This window comes from Physeter macrocephalus, chromosome 8, assembly GCF_002837175.3.
Source record: "Physeter macrocephalus isolate SW-GA chromosome 8, ASM283717v5, whole genome shotgun sequence".
Taxonomy (NCBI): domain Eukaryota; kingdom Metazoa; phylum Chordata; class Mammalia; order Artiodactyla; family Physeteridae; genus Physeter; species Physeter macrocephalus.
The window spans coordinates 145,726,789-145,741,436 of record NC_041221.1 but is presented as its reverse complement, the minus strand read 5'-3'; the positions used below and the strand labels follow the sequence as shown (position 1 = coordinate 145,741,436).

General features: G+C 47.7%; 1 protein-coding gene across 1 annotated transcript in view; it reads right to left on the bottom strand.

Moving 5' to 3' along the window:
• Nucleotides 1-1,339: 1,339 nt before the first annotated feature.
• The window catches only part of LOC114486805 (proton-coupled amino acid transporter 1-like), a 65,079-nt gene continuing 51,770 nt past the window's right edge, over nucleotides 1,340-14,648 (bottom strand). The window contains exons 5-6 of the mRNA XM_028493457.2: nucleotides 14,117-14,286; nucleotides 1,340-4,521 (exon numbers count right to left, since the gene is read on the bottom strand). Of these exons, the coding sequence (XP_028349258.1) occupies nucleotides 4,250-4,521; nucleotides 14,117-14,286 (442 nt within the window). The 3' untranslated portion in view covers nucleotides 1,340-4,249. The remainder of the gene's footprint in view (nucleotides 4,522-14,116; nucleotides 14,287-14,648) is intronic.

Sequence of the window (14,648 nt, the reverse complement as noted above, 5' to 3'; positions counted from 1 at the left end):
TAAAGGGATCTGAGTGACCAAAAAAAGGGAAAACAAGGACACAGACTGCAACCTCTCAAAAATCAAAAATAAAATTCATTTATTAAGGAAAAGTTTAACACATGATCTGTGTGCAGAACCCAAAATAAGATCTCCCATGAGCTCCAGCATGATCCACATCTCTATACATACCATGCGGGAAACACACATCCAACGCAGGCACATAACATACACAGGACTGTCTTGTTATCAAGACCTGCTGGACGGTAGTTTTTCATATTCCTCTTATTCACACATCCACTGACATGTTCTACAACAGAGCCACATAATTTTATTGTTCAGTAAAACAAAATCATTTCTACAGCACCACCTTGATTGAAACAAAAGAACACAGCTGACAACAGGCACCCTCACCCTCACTCCCCACTGCAACTCTGGCAACCTTAGATCAGCACCATTTATGTCTCCTGGCCAGGAAAGGACCCAGTGGTACAAGGATAGGGAAGAAATGCCACAGGCAGATGCTGTGAGAGCAAACAGCCTTGCAACCAGCAGGACTGTCTAAAAGTATTGACCGTGATTTCAAAGACAAACCACTCTCCTTTTCCCTTGGAGACGTGTAACGTACTTTGAAAAATTTAATTCTAAAGCAGACTTCGAGCCGACTCCTGTATACCAAGTCATGCCACCTGCATTTTTTATTTCCACTGTGACAAAGCAGCTTTGTGTTCTGACCGGGGCCGATGCCAGGTCTCACCTTAACATCCAATCGGCCATGAAATAAACTGATACAGACCCCCTTGTGGTGAATAGTGAATAGAGGGAGCTGTAAACAGACATAAATTGAGATTCTGCACTTCCAAAAAGCATGAGGTGAACATGTAGTATTAAACAGAGATGATGTTCTACAATTTAGGAAGGGAGAAATTTTAGGAAAAAGAGAGACAGGAGAACAGGAAGGGGAAAACGATTTTCCTAATGTACCTGTTTGCCTGGGGGTAGAGACTGAATGGTGAGCATCAGCTCGTGAATTTGGCTGGAGAGGTGAGTGACAGAGCAGGAGGGTGTAAGCGGCAGGTTCTAGGCTAAGACATGCCACACAGTCACATACCTCTGGCCAGGGTCTGTGCAGATGAAGGGCTCCTAGCAGCTGGACAACAGCACAACATAAATATAAATAATGCCACTTGTGAATGGTACAACTTGTAGGATAGTGGCATTTGCAGGACAGAACAAGGGGCTCTGAGAAGCTACCTTTGGGCTGATGGAATCTGGGGTTGGCCTGGGGAGACTGGAGAAGGACACAGAGCCGAATAGCACTGGGCCAGAAAGACCCACGGTTTGGTTTGGTCTGGCAGATGTGACCTCACACTCCTGAAAGCCTTTGCTCTGTTGCTCCCCGATCAGTGTCTTACTGACGCTGGGGCTTTCTCACCAGAGACTAAAGCAGGGCCCAGGAAGAGGCTGGGCAGCTGGTTCCTAAGAGCACTGGGAGGAAAGCAGGGAGGGCTCCCTGACTGAGAAGCCCCGTGGGCAGCAGAGGAGTAAGCTTCCCTGAGCCGGCCCCGTGGGCTGCCTCCAGAAGAGGAAGGGCTTCCGACACTACGACCTCTGGCCGACCCTTTACTCGACACCTCATTGCTGTGCAACTGCACTAGCGGGAAGGTCCCCATGGGGTCCGCCTTGCCTAGATCTCCTGAAGCAGCCATGCAATCGGGCTGTCAAAGCAGCAAAAGCGCAGGAAAGCAATTGAACAGGACGAAGGCTGGGCCAAACTAGCTTCCCGAAGCCCCAAGGCTAGAGCTGTCTCTCCTATGCACCACTTTCCCTGGGCAGGGGCCCTGAAGCAAGAGACCTGGGGCCAGAGGACCTCAGTATTGTGCCATCCAGTCCTCAGGACCCAGCGTCACAGTCCGGGCCTCAAGACCCACCTGGAGAGGATTGCCTCTAGCAGTGCCCAGCGCCTCCGCCGTGGAAGCTGTGGGTGGGATACACATCTGACCCCCTTCTACTGGCCTGTACCTTCTCGCTGAAAACAACTCTCAGGACCACTCTGGAAAGACTGCTGGAACCAGGGCTTGCAAAGAGGAGCTGACAGTTCTTGAAGTTACACTTTGGTACTAGAAGTTACTTAGAAAGCCCAAGGGCAGGGAAAGCCTTCAGAGGGCAGGGCTGCTGCCACCTCCAGCTAGAACCCTGGTCATGAAAGCACCTGTGAGTGACCACCAAAGAGCAGAAAGGATGGAGGAAAGTGTCATTTTCCTAAGGGAGACCAAATCACCACTGACTGCATCTTCCTAAGTGAATAAATTATTAGGTATGTCAGGAGTCATTGCAATGAGAGAATCTGGCTTTGGAACAGAAGAGAAAGAAAAAGCTGGGGCTGTGAGGGCGAGTCACAGCCCCTAGGAGCTTTGGTGAAATACAAAAACAAAACCCCTGATAAAGTGGTGCTGTTCTCCCACTTTCAGGTAAGAGCCTGGTAGCAGGGGTGGAGGACAGCAGAACCCTGTTATATATGCAGGGGAGTGTGCGCACGTACACACACACACACAGACACACACACTCAGACACACACACACACTCACACACACACACACTCACACACACACTCACACACACACACACACACACACACACACACACACACACACACACACACACACACACACACACACACACACACACACCTCAAGAGATGGAGAGTCAATGAACACCCTTCTGCAATACTTCTCACACCAAAAGGGAAGATGGGGCAGCCAAAAGCAAGGCAAGGGACCTTCCCCTGCCTTCTTGGCAGTTTGTTCCCAAACCTGAAGGCCGACCTTGAGGTGAGTCAGCCCTAAGGCTGTATCTTTTCTGATACCCAGGGAGGCATGCGGGGGGCGGGGCGGGGGGGGGGGATGACAACAGACAAGGGCACCATTAGTGTTCCACGTGGTTCCTTTAGAAGTCCAGGTCCTGGGGGCAGCTTGGGGCGGGGCACTGCTTCTGCCCATCCTCCTCATCCTCCGGGGATTGTAAACAACTGAGCGTAGTGTCGGACCAGCTGCCGCAAACTCTAGGAACTGAATTTCAAACGCTCTGGGCACACTGGCCTCGTCTTCTTGTCCATGGCAAGAGTCTGGGTGTCTTCCTGGACGCTGCCGTGCCACTTGTCTGTCAGGGGCTGAAGCTGGGAAACAGGCCTGAATGCACAAAGCAGCCATTTTCTAAGCCTCCTATGGAGAGAAACACACCCCACGTGGCCATCCTTCCCCTCGGCCTTGTGCACCGGCAAACATCTCCTGAGTCCTTCATGTCTTCTCAGTAGGAAATCTGGCTGGTCAACGGGAGGCAAAGTCCATAGTGCCCCACAAAGGTCCGCACTCTGATGATCCTGATGAAAATCTCTGGGGTCCTTGGCCAAGGGTGCTGAGGGTCTAAGCAGACATCTCCTGCACTAAGCTTCTTCTCAGCGGGAGAAGCTGAGTAAGAGTTTACTGAAGAAGGAACGATTCACAATAGTCCCAGATCCAGAGACGGAGTCTAAAAACAAAGGCTGATTTTAAATAAAATATAAATATTTTGAATTTTGGCAGCACTCGATACCTTCCAGGAGTTCAAGCAACTAAGATAATAACAGTATCGTGATCCACACGAGGAAACTGGAGAAGAGGAGGTGTCGCCGAGGATGACAGCACGCCAGAGACAGTGAAGGCTAAAAACTCCAGCTTTGGGCAGCTGGTTTTAAACTACTAGGTAGGCTCCACTACGAGGTGGAGACTTGAACAGGTAGGAGAATATTGAGGTAAAATATTTGGGAGAGAGATAAGACATGGGCCCGGCAAAGGCATAAAGAAGGGCATTCCCACTGACTTCATCTAGGCCTGGCCCGGGCGAGGAGAAAACATGAGGTGAGAGACACTAAAATTTTTAAATAAAGTGAGCTGTGCAACAGGAATAATTTGGATGAGGTGGGTCAGAAGGAGAAGGGCAGGCAGTAAGGGAGGAGGCGTGATCAGGGAAAAGAGTTGAAAAGTTCCGGGTTAAAATAAGTACAAATGAACAGAGATGGCACTGCCCCGAGAGGTACCTCCCGCATATCTGCTGCCCACCCTCTACCCTGCCCTCATCCCTACCTGGCTCAGGGAACCCAGGTGCCAGGTAAGGGTACGTGGATGGCAACCTTGCCTTTCCCCAGAGCCTGGACCCTACCTGAGGCTCTGGGGCCAGGTGCTGGGGAACATACAGGGCGGAGTGGGCTGGTGCAGGGAACGCACCCAGCCCGCTATACAAAGGCACTGGTGGAATTGACGAAGATGGGAGCGCTGCTGGGCTGGATCAGCTCGTAGAGGGTCACACACGTCCCCACCACAAAGCCCACGAAGCCCAGGAGGCTGATCAGGGCGTCCTTGACGATGGTGACGGGGCTCATGCCCTCTGGGTAGTAGGTGGCGATCTCCAGGAGGGGCGGGATGATGAGGGCCAGGGCGCTGCTGCTCACGGAGCCCACCAGGGAGATGACCAGATCCAGGCGGGGGATGAGGATGGCTGAGACGCCTGCGGGAGAGAGGACACGCCTGTTGATGACTGCCCAGAGCTGAGAGGGACCGCCTCACTGTTCAGCAAATTTAGCAAGTGTTCTTCTCATAGTATGGAGAGCTCCAAGGAAGCTGAGACATCGTCCAGTCCAATCTCTCATTCCACAGATGAGAAAACTGATGCCCGGAGATGTGGCATGACCCGGGTCTCACAGCAAGGATGACAGAACTGGGACTGGAAACCAGATTTCCCAGCTTTGCCTGCCACAGTCCTTGACTTCCACCTTTCTGAGGAAAAGGAACCAAATTACATTCCAGGGTAACCTGGTCCTACCAAAGGAGAGCGAGTGGAGAGCAGAAGAGGGGGTGAACCTTTTCTGAGTGACTGCTCATCTTCTTACCACTGAGGGTACCTCCAGCACAAACCACTCTACTTGAATGACAAGAAACAAAACGGGGAGAAAACCCTCCTTCTTCTGGAACGATCCCATGTCATCCCCACTGCACAGAGCGTTTTCGTACTGGGAAAGGAGAAGCAGGTCTCTGTGTAGGCCAACCTCAGAAGCAAGGCCCCCCATGATGACTGCGTCCCTGTGCCAGGACAAACCAGTGGCTCCCACACCTGAAACTCAGCCCAGGTGTACAGGAGGAAGGTGCAACCGATGATAAAGGTGCATGGGGGGGACTTCCTTGGTGGTCCAGTGGGTAAGACTCTGCGCTCCCAGTGCAGGGGGCCCGGGTTCGATCCCTGGTCAGGGAACTAGTTCCCGCATACCGCAACTAAGAGTCCGCATGCCGCAACTTAGAAGTACACATGCTGCAGCTAAGAGGTCCGCATGCTGCAACTAAAGATCACGTGTGCTGCAACTAAGATCCAGTGCAGCCAAAATTAAATAAATTAATAAATTTTTTAAAAAAGATGAGTGGGGGCTGCATGAGGAAACGTCATCGGCTTCCAGAGCACACCAACATCTGTACAACCAGCCAGCTGGCCAGACGGCTCTGTTTGAAACCAAGGGGAGGAGGCTCCACTGACCACACTTATTCCAGTGCCCACTGACCCCACTGCTCCCACCTAACTCTGCTCTCCACTTGGGGGTGAAGGCCAATGTTTCACAGGTTTATTGAGGATTATGGCCTCTGGAATTAGGCACTTGTGTGTGAACCCTGGCTCTGCCTTGAGTGACACATGGCTCCTTTCTATTTTCCAGTGTTCTTGTTGGCAAAACAGAGATACAAAAAGCTCTTACATCACAGAGATGTTGCAATGATCAAAGGAAATTACACAGGCACTTAACTAGAGTCCTGGTGTACAACAGGCACATAATACAGTTAATATTATTCATCACTAGTATATATCTTGTTGCTTATGGAAAGGGCATTGTTAACTCGTTAGTCACCAAATGTATTTTGATGGATTGTCTTCCCCGCTGTGGGGCTCCAGCCGGAGGTCCTGGGCACTGAGACAGCGATCCAGGGCACATCTGTTACCTCACTGATCCCTATGAGAGACTCACACTGGACACGGGGGTTTCAGTTCTAACTTCATTTCATAAAGCAGAAATGTAGTTAAATTGCTCTGAGGAAGGCATCACAGTGGTGAGAGGTCAGAACGTCTTGTATTGGCCAGAGTCCAGTACAGCCTTTTTACCCACCAGATGGATTGTCTGAATCGATCGCTGCTTCTTTGGCTGAGCACCAGATGAAAGCAGTGGGCTGCATTTAGAGGCCAGGCTTTATGAGAAACACCTACTTTTAAACTGGAATACCACTCCATGCGGTAAAGGGAGAGGCATGCTGGGAGCCGGGATTTAGCAGGGGAGGAGCAGGGTCACATCACCTGTCTTACACTCACTCTGCAGCTCTGCTGTCCGATAACGCCGCAGTCACTAGCGATCTAAATCTAAATGAATTCAGTTCCCCAATCACACTGGCCACATTGCAAGGACTCAACTGCCACCTGTGCCTAGTGGCTACTGTCCTGGACAGCACACCTAGAACACTCCCATCACATACACCAGCTAGTGTCTAGTAGACAGCACTGGGAAGCATCCACTCACTGAGCTGAATTTCCCTCTGCTCCACGGGTACGGAACCCCACAACATTATTATGGTCCCTGTGGAAGGAAAGGTCCAAAGAATTTAAATGAGAGAAAGTGACAGAGCTGGGACTAGAGTCCAGGACCTCAAGCCCCTGCTACAGTCACATCACAGACCTGATGATCAAGAAAATACAGAATGGGACTTCCCCGGTGGCACAGTGGTTAAGAATCCGCTTGCTAATGCAGGGGACACGGGTTCGAGTCCTGATCCAGGAAGATCCCACATGCTGCAGAGCAACTAAGCCCATGTGCCATGACTGCTGAGGCTGCGCTCTAGAGCCCACGAGCCACAACTACTGAGCCCAAGCACCAAAACTACTGAAGCCCACGCGCTCTAGGGCCCGCGTGTCGTAACCACTGAGCCTGCGTGCTGCAACTACTGAAGCCCGTGCACCTAGAGCCTGTGCTCCGCAACAAGAGAAGCCACCGCCGTGAGAAGGCCGCGCACTGCAATGAAAAGTAGCCCCTGCTCACTGCAACTAGAGAAAGCCCATGCACAGCAACGAAGACCCAATGCAGCCAAAAAAGAAAATACAGAATGATACATGCAGCAGGAGGGAGAAAAGGGGATCTGGCTGATCAGCGGAAAGATCCTGTCTGTGAAGAACTGGGGACTCTGATATTGGGTTAGCTTTCCCAGGGATGCACCATAATCGTGTGGTAGAGAATCCGGTACAGGTCAGCCCTGACCTCTCTCTGCTTTGTAGAGGACACCAGACAAGGATTTTGAAGCCTGGATAATAAAAGGGGGTACAAGGAAAATGAGTCTCAGATCTGCCTCTGCCGCCCAGGGTTTTATAGCCCTGGGGCAATCCCTTCCTCTTTCTTTCTTCTATATTCAACCATCATGGCAATTATCCATGAATACCCTCACTGTTCTGAAGCCTTCAGAAAGTCTAAAAAAAGGATAAGCTTTTAACTTCCTCTGCAAGTTAAAAATAGTCTGTTTCAGCCTTTAGTTATTTCTAAATAGAGTTGGTGATGTCCCTCAAACCTTCAGGGTTGAATATGGAGGAAAGTTGGAAGTGAAGTGTCTGTAGGCTGATGACAAAATGGCATTCTCATCATGGATAACCTGACGCTCAACAAATGTTGATCTGCTGTGTGACCTGGAATAAGACACTTGCCCTCTCTGGGGTCTGGGTCTCTCTCTGCCTAATGTTTAACCACACAGTGGGGGCTCCAGATGTTCCAGTTTGGGTGAGCAGTGGGGTGGAATCAGCTGAGGCAGCCAACAGACCTAAGCCTGGGTGTGGTTAAGGGTCTGGACTCAGAACCTAGGCTCCAATCCACCACGGACCAGCCAGTTTCTTAACCTGTTTAAGACTCATCTCCCGTACTGCTAAAAAGGGACGGTCAAATGAGATCATTCACATAAAGAACTTAGAGTACTACACACATAACAAGTGCTTCATACACGATAGCTAACAGCATCACCCGTCCCTGCTCGGCAGTAGGTTGTGTGTGACCTGGGGGGAAATCAGTTCCCATTCTGAGCCTCAGTTCATTTACCCATGAAGTACGGTGATTTCAGTATTAACATTGGATGATCACTCAAGTCACACTCGACTCTGAAATTTTAAGGAACTGTGCAATGCAGATTTAGTCACATAGGAATGTGTTCTGGGATATGTCCCTCAACTCACTGTCAACTGGGAAGCAACGTGTGCTGCTCCAGAGTGGCAGAGCAGAGAGACGGGATTCCGCTCTAAGAGCACATGGTTGGGCTGAAAACGTAGCTTCTAGCCTGCCTGCTTTTGTACCGTTAAAGGGAGCGTGAGTTATTCCTCCTGGTCCCCAGGATGCTCCAGCCCACTCAAGAGAAGGGAGGATTTTAGCAGAGACAATGAGCCCCTGGAGGAGATAAGTCAGAGGACCTGCCCAGCCCTCACAGCTCTGACAGTCTGTCCTCTCCCTTCCCTCTCTCATATTAGCCCGGAGGACAGATGGGTACTTCACGATACCAGTTAAGTGAAGTCACTGTGCTCCACTCTGATAAGAATTAAGTGACAACAGAAACAGAAGCTTGTGAGATCAGAATCTTTTCTCAGATTGGATGGAGACGTTCCATTTCATCATGACTTTGAAAAGCAATCTAAACACTTGTTCTTGATCTTACTACAACAGATATACAAGATAAGTATGTTTAGCAAAAATATTCTTAATAGAAATATTTTTTAAAGGGCGAAACTTTTCTTTTAAAGCCAGGACCACAGGGTTGCAAACGGAGCACTGTATTTCTGTCCTAGCTGGACTGGATATTTAGCTGAACCAAAATACGCCTGACATTGGAGAAAGATAACGGGGGAAGAAGGCGGGAAGAGTGAGCCTCCCGCTAATACACTGGGGGAAGAGGAAGAGAAAGGGACTCAAACTGAGGGCTCACTAGCTAAGGCATCTGTTTACCACAAGGCAAAATGTGGCAAACTAGTTTTCACTAATTCCAGAGGTGGGAATCAGTACTTGGGAAAGATACAGGAGCAACTAAAACCTCTTCTAGCACTGAATGTCTTTACTCCATGAGTTAAAATAAAGCCCTCTAGAAAGAGAAATCCAAGAAGGCAGAGATCTCAGGAAGCAGCCAACTGGGAATACCCTATCCCTACTCCCCCACGAAAAGAGCACCCCATGCAAAAGAGGAAGACCGCAAACTCCCAACTGGCAGTTGCCAGACCTCTGCATTAGCCTAGCTGTGGCATGAACAGAAAGGGGGCCCTGAGGACAACCAGACCACATGATTAGTGAAGAGGGCTCCAGTGGTATTACAAAACATCTTCCCTTTGGGTTAAGAAACACTGAAAATGTGACTTTAACTGCTGAAGCAGCAGGAAGCCAATGGCCATGTTCAGAGAAGGAACTGATTGGGATTCTGGAGCCTGTGGTTGTAGACCAGCAGCAGAAAAAGCTGACTTTTGCACAAGAGGAGAGAAAGCACTTTAGAGACAAACACGCACTGACAGAAATCCCTTGGACACCTACAGCTCCCGTGTCCAGAAGTGCTTACTGCTATTTATTATAATCAATGCTGGTGAGGCCCACCTGTGTGACTCTTAAATTGCTAGAAATCTGCCTTTAAAATTAATAGCAGCCTTGGACAGGATATACAATTTCATTTAGTGGGAGTATACATTTTAAAAATAATACAAAAGCACAGGAAACGACTTACATGTCCAACATTAAAGGAATAGTTTAGTAAATACAATTCATCAATAAAATGGAATACCATGCAGTCATAAAAACATTTATGAAGGATATGTATATTCATGATGTAATTTTAAACAAAATACAAAAGGCAAAGTTATATGTACACTAGGATTGCAATTTTTTGTAAAAAGCGCCCATGACGGACTTCCGTAGTGGCGCAGTGGTTAAGAATCCGCCTGCCAATGCAGGGGACACGGGTTCGAGCCCTGGTCCGGGAAGATCCCACATGCCGCAGAGCAACTAAGCCCGTGCGCCACAACTACTGAGCCTGTGCTCTACAGCCTGCGAGCCACAACTACTGAGCCCACATGCTGCAACTACTGAAGCCCGTGCGCCCAGAGCTGGTGCTCCACAACAAGAGAAGCCACCGTAATGAGAAGCCTGTGCACCACAACAAAGAGCAGCCCCTGCTTGCCACAACTGGAGAAAGCCCACGTGCAGTAACAAAGACCCAACGCAGCCAAAAATAAATAAAATTTTAAAAAAGAAAAAAAAAAGCGCCCATGAGGATTAACACGGAAGATAAAATGCAAGAAAAATTATTTTAAGTCACTGGGATATTGGGAATTTCATTTTTACTTACTCCAGATCTAGACAGTCTTCAGGTGTTTTTACATTAACTTTCTTTTTTAGAGAAATACTTTGGTAGAAATTTAAAATCAGGCTCAAAGTAGTTGTGCAGCATCACAGAATTTTAGACATGAAGCGATCGGATACCCTTCATATCTTACAGATGAAGAAGGTGAAGCCTTGCGACCGTCCCCGCAGTGGGGACAGGGGGCACAGTGTACAGGTATTAATGCTGCTGCCCTTTTTCTTTATAGCTGCAAGACTGAGACGTGTGAAAGGCCAAAAGGCATTGAAAAACCGCTTTCTTTGGAGCTCAAAGCTTCATGCTCTAAAGGGTCTGGCTGCTTGGAATGTTTTACATTCTAGTCTAAACAGGTTTCTTAATTGAGATGATTTTGTTGTTATTCTATCTTCAATAACAAGTTTGTGACATTCTCATACCTAACTGAAATAAAATGCTTCAAGTGGCAAATGCCACAGAGAATCAGTTCGAACCACTGAAGGACAGGTTAGGGCCTCAAGGAATCCAAAGAAACTACTCTTCGTACAGCCCCGGCTGCCCTCAGGTGGAGCCAGCCTCTTCCAGCCTCTTGTTCTACACAAGTTCTGGACATAAGGTGGCCTGCTAAGCCTGCATGTCCAAACATACAGGCTGGAAGTAACTACTGTCCAACATGAAATCATAAGAAAATGAGCACCAGTCTCTGACGTGTGTTATTTTCCTTTCCTCTCCTCTCCAACAGTGTGAAATTAAGCATCAAAAAGTAGACACAGGGCTTCCCTGGTGGCACAGTGGTTAAGAATCCATCTGCCAACACAGGGAACACGGGTTCGATCCCTGGTATGGGAAGATCCCATATGCCGCAGAGTAACTAAGCCCGTGCGCCACAACTACTGAGCCTGCGCTCTAGAGCCCATGAGCCACAACTACTGAGCCCACGAGCCACAACTATTGAAGTCCACACGCCTAGAGCCCGAGCTCTACGACAAGAGAAGCCACCACAATGAGAAGCCCGTGCACCACAACGAAGAGTAGCCCCCACTCGCCGCAACTAGAGAAAGCCCGCACGCAGCAATGAAGAGCCAACACAGCCAAAATAAAATAAATAAATAAATAAATAAATAAATAAATTTATTTATTTTTTTTAAAAAAGTAGACACAGCCATCTTTGGTGGATGGGGAAGAGTGGTGAGAAGGTTGAATTCCAAGCGGAAAAAAAAATGAGGCTGGACCAAATGCTCCTGCTTTCCTTGGGGACAAGGGTGAGGAAGAGGGGAGAAAGTTGAGAAAATGACAAGAAAATACCCAAAATAGCAATAAAATGAGCTGTCATTAAAATTTATAGGTATAATTGAAAACAATCAGTTATATCAAAGATCTAAAATCATATACCAATTAACCTTCTGCAAAAGGATCTGAAGGTACAGAAAAACAAAAACAAATGAACTCAGATAAATGCAATTAAGTTGGTGCTACAGTAAAATGCCTCTCCTGAATCCCACAATTACTTCACAGTCTCCAGGGAAAGCAAGAGAAGCCTAGGGCTGGGAGATGAAGGGGCTGCACCCTTTAATAGGATGACAATGGAAGGCTAAGTCACAAGCGACCACAGAAGAAGGGAAAAACAACCCAATGTGCTTGAAGATCAAAAGTGGCTCGTGTCATTTGAGAGTCACGCTGCAGAAGGGAGGTGAGACCCACAGACAGTGCCAGGAAAAGCAAAGTGAAAACCAAGAGGCATCTAAGGATAGATAGTATGAGATCTGTGAATCAGAGACTGCTGGTTCCTGCGGGGAGCAGCGGAGAGGAACCTGGCAGGAAGCGCAACATATGGTAGCGGAGGCTAAGCCAGGCTTGAGAAGAAAATGGGGCGGTGAGAGGAGTCAGGGCCAGCTCAGTGCCCCAGATCTTCCGGCAGGGACAGCCCATTGTACCCAGACAGACCTACCTTCTCTCGAGGAACCACTCTGAAACAAAGCCCATTATTTGAGCTACCCCTATCCTTTCTTCCAACGCCCCTTGGATTCAAGAATCAGGGCCCTGAGAGTTGACATTATGAACACTTTTCACGTGGAAGCTGTCTCCTCAACACTCAGAGTTAATCCATCCACAGAGGAAACATACACATTTGATCAAAGCCTCCAGAGTTGCCAGCAGGAGACAGAAGTAAAATCTAGAAGAGTCCAAGCATCCTATCTTATCACACATTAAGGCAATTTACTGGAAAAGCAAGCTATATCACATTCCTTCCTTTCAGTCGCTTTGGGGCAGCAGTGGCCTGCAGGCAGTGGGTTGTTTCTCTAGGCTGGTCTAGGAGAGAGCCGGAAGGGCTGTCAAATAAAGGCGACAAGAAGTCAGATTCTTGGTTGCCATCAGCTCTCTGGGGCTGGGGAATCCAAGGTACCCACGGTCCTACCCAGGTCCACCCTATAAGAAATCTTCAGCAGGAGAGCTACCCAAGATTAAGGTCAAGGGACAGTCTTTAGTTCCTCAGCTCCAGTGAGTTTTTTCCACACAGATCCAGGATGCTGAGCTTCCACCCACTGTCCTAGAAGTAATACCAGGAAGACAACTGCAGGTGGCTTGAGGAGGTCCATTCCAGGACGGGCACTAGTCTGATCCCCACGTTTGCTTCGGTAAGGATGGACAGCCTCTTCCCTGTCCTCCTCTTGCTAACAGTTAACCAATAAAGTCATTTCTGACTCTCCATACTGTGAGCGCATGCTAGACAACTTTCACATCATTCATCCCTAAAACATTCCATTCTGGTCTAATTAAAAAATCACATAGATCTATTTTTACTCCAAAGACAGAGGCTTGGACTGGATAATTTAAAGAAAGTCCCAGGGAAGTCTCAATATAATAATGAAGGACGTTTCTTTTCCAAAAGAATAAAATGAAGGAAAAAAAAAAAACAACAACTTAAACACAGCCAAAAAGAGAAATCTATGATTCAAGCGTTCAATTTGGAAAGAAAATGCAAATCGCCTAGAAACTTAAATTAGATATTACAAACCAATTTATTCAAGGATTCTCTATTCTATCAATACACAGAATCTTCAAAAAAAAAAAAAAGAATTTATTCTTATTTTTGAACTTATACCAGTTTTAACCAAGAGCAAATAGGGTGATATCTCGTCTCTCAACTCATGCTCCTGGGTGTGTGGTCAGGGAAGGGGAATTAAACACAAAGTGATAAGTCAAACACCTAGGTTAATCAACAGAAATTTTCTAAGAAACATATTTTAGTAAGACCAACATCCAAAAGTGTCTAGAATAGTATCAAGCAGTCTCAAAATGAAATCCAAGGAATAGACTGTCACACTGGAAACACAATTATTTGAAAAAACAAACAAACATATACCTGCTATCAAAGTAACCTATAGTACTCATTATGCATATGGGTTAAATGGCTCTCTTTTAAACTTTTGCCATATTTCGTACGGAATAGTAATTGCGCATGTTTACCATGAATTATGACCATCGCCATTGCATTTTAGGCCATATCTATAAATAAAGCACTGTTTCCATTCCCGTGTCCTTTAGAGCACATCTATAATCAATTCACTCCCTTCATGGACATGCCTCAACTGTGAAGCTGACACTGCACCCCAAGTTCTCTGCTCACACAGCACTGGCCATTTCACTATGATACAAGTTCTCTCTCATGAAAGCCCTGGGGACTCGGTGCCCTCTGGAAGAAAACAGACAAGGCAATGATCTTGTCCTCTACTCACACGTCAGGCAGACCAGCATGGTGCGCACGGATAGGTCTATCACCAGCTCGCAATGCTCAGGCGCACGGGCCACGAAGAAGGGGATGATGATCTCAGCTGGGACGTAGAACTGGAGGGCGTAGGTGAAGAAAATGCCGATGGAATAGAGCAGCTTAACTGACTGGTACAGCCTGCAGAGAGAGCCAAGACACGTTCAGGGCCAGCTCTGCACGCTCATACACCAGCAATGAGAGTGCAAAACAGTCCCAAGGTGATTTGGCCATATCTATCCAAGTTATAAGCACACGTGTCCTTTTGACAAGCAATTACAGGTCTAGGGATTTATCTTGCAGATATACTTGCACATGCGCACATAAACTTACATAAAAAATATGTTGCTGCAGCATTATTTAAGTCTGAAAGACTGAAAAGAGTTTAAATGTTAATCAGTGGGGAACTGGTTAAATAGGTCATGGCACCCCCATATAACTGTTAAAAAGTAGGAGACAGGGCTTCCCTGGTGGCGCAGTGGTTGAGAGTCCGCCTGCCGATG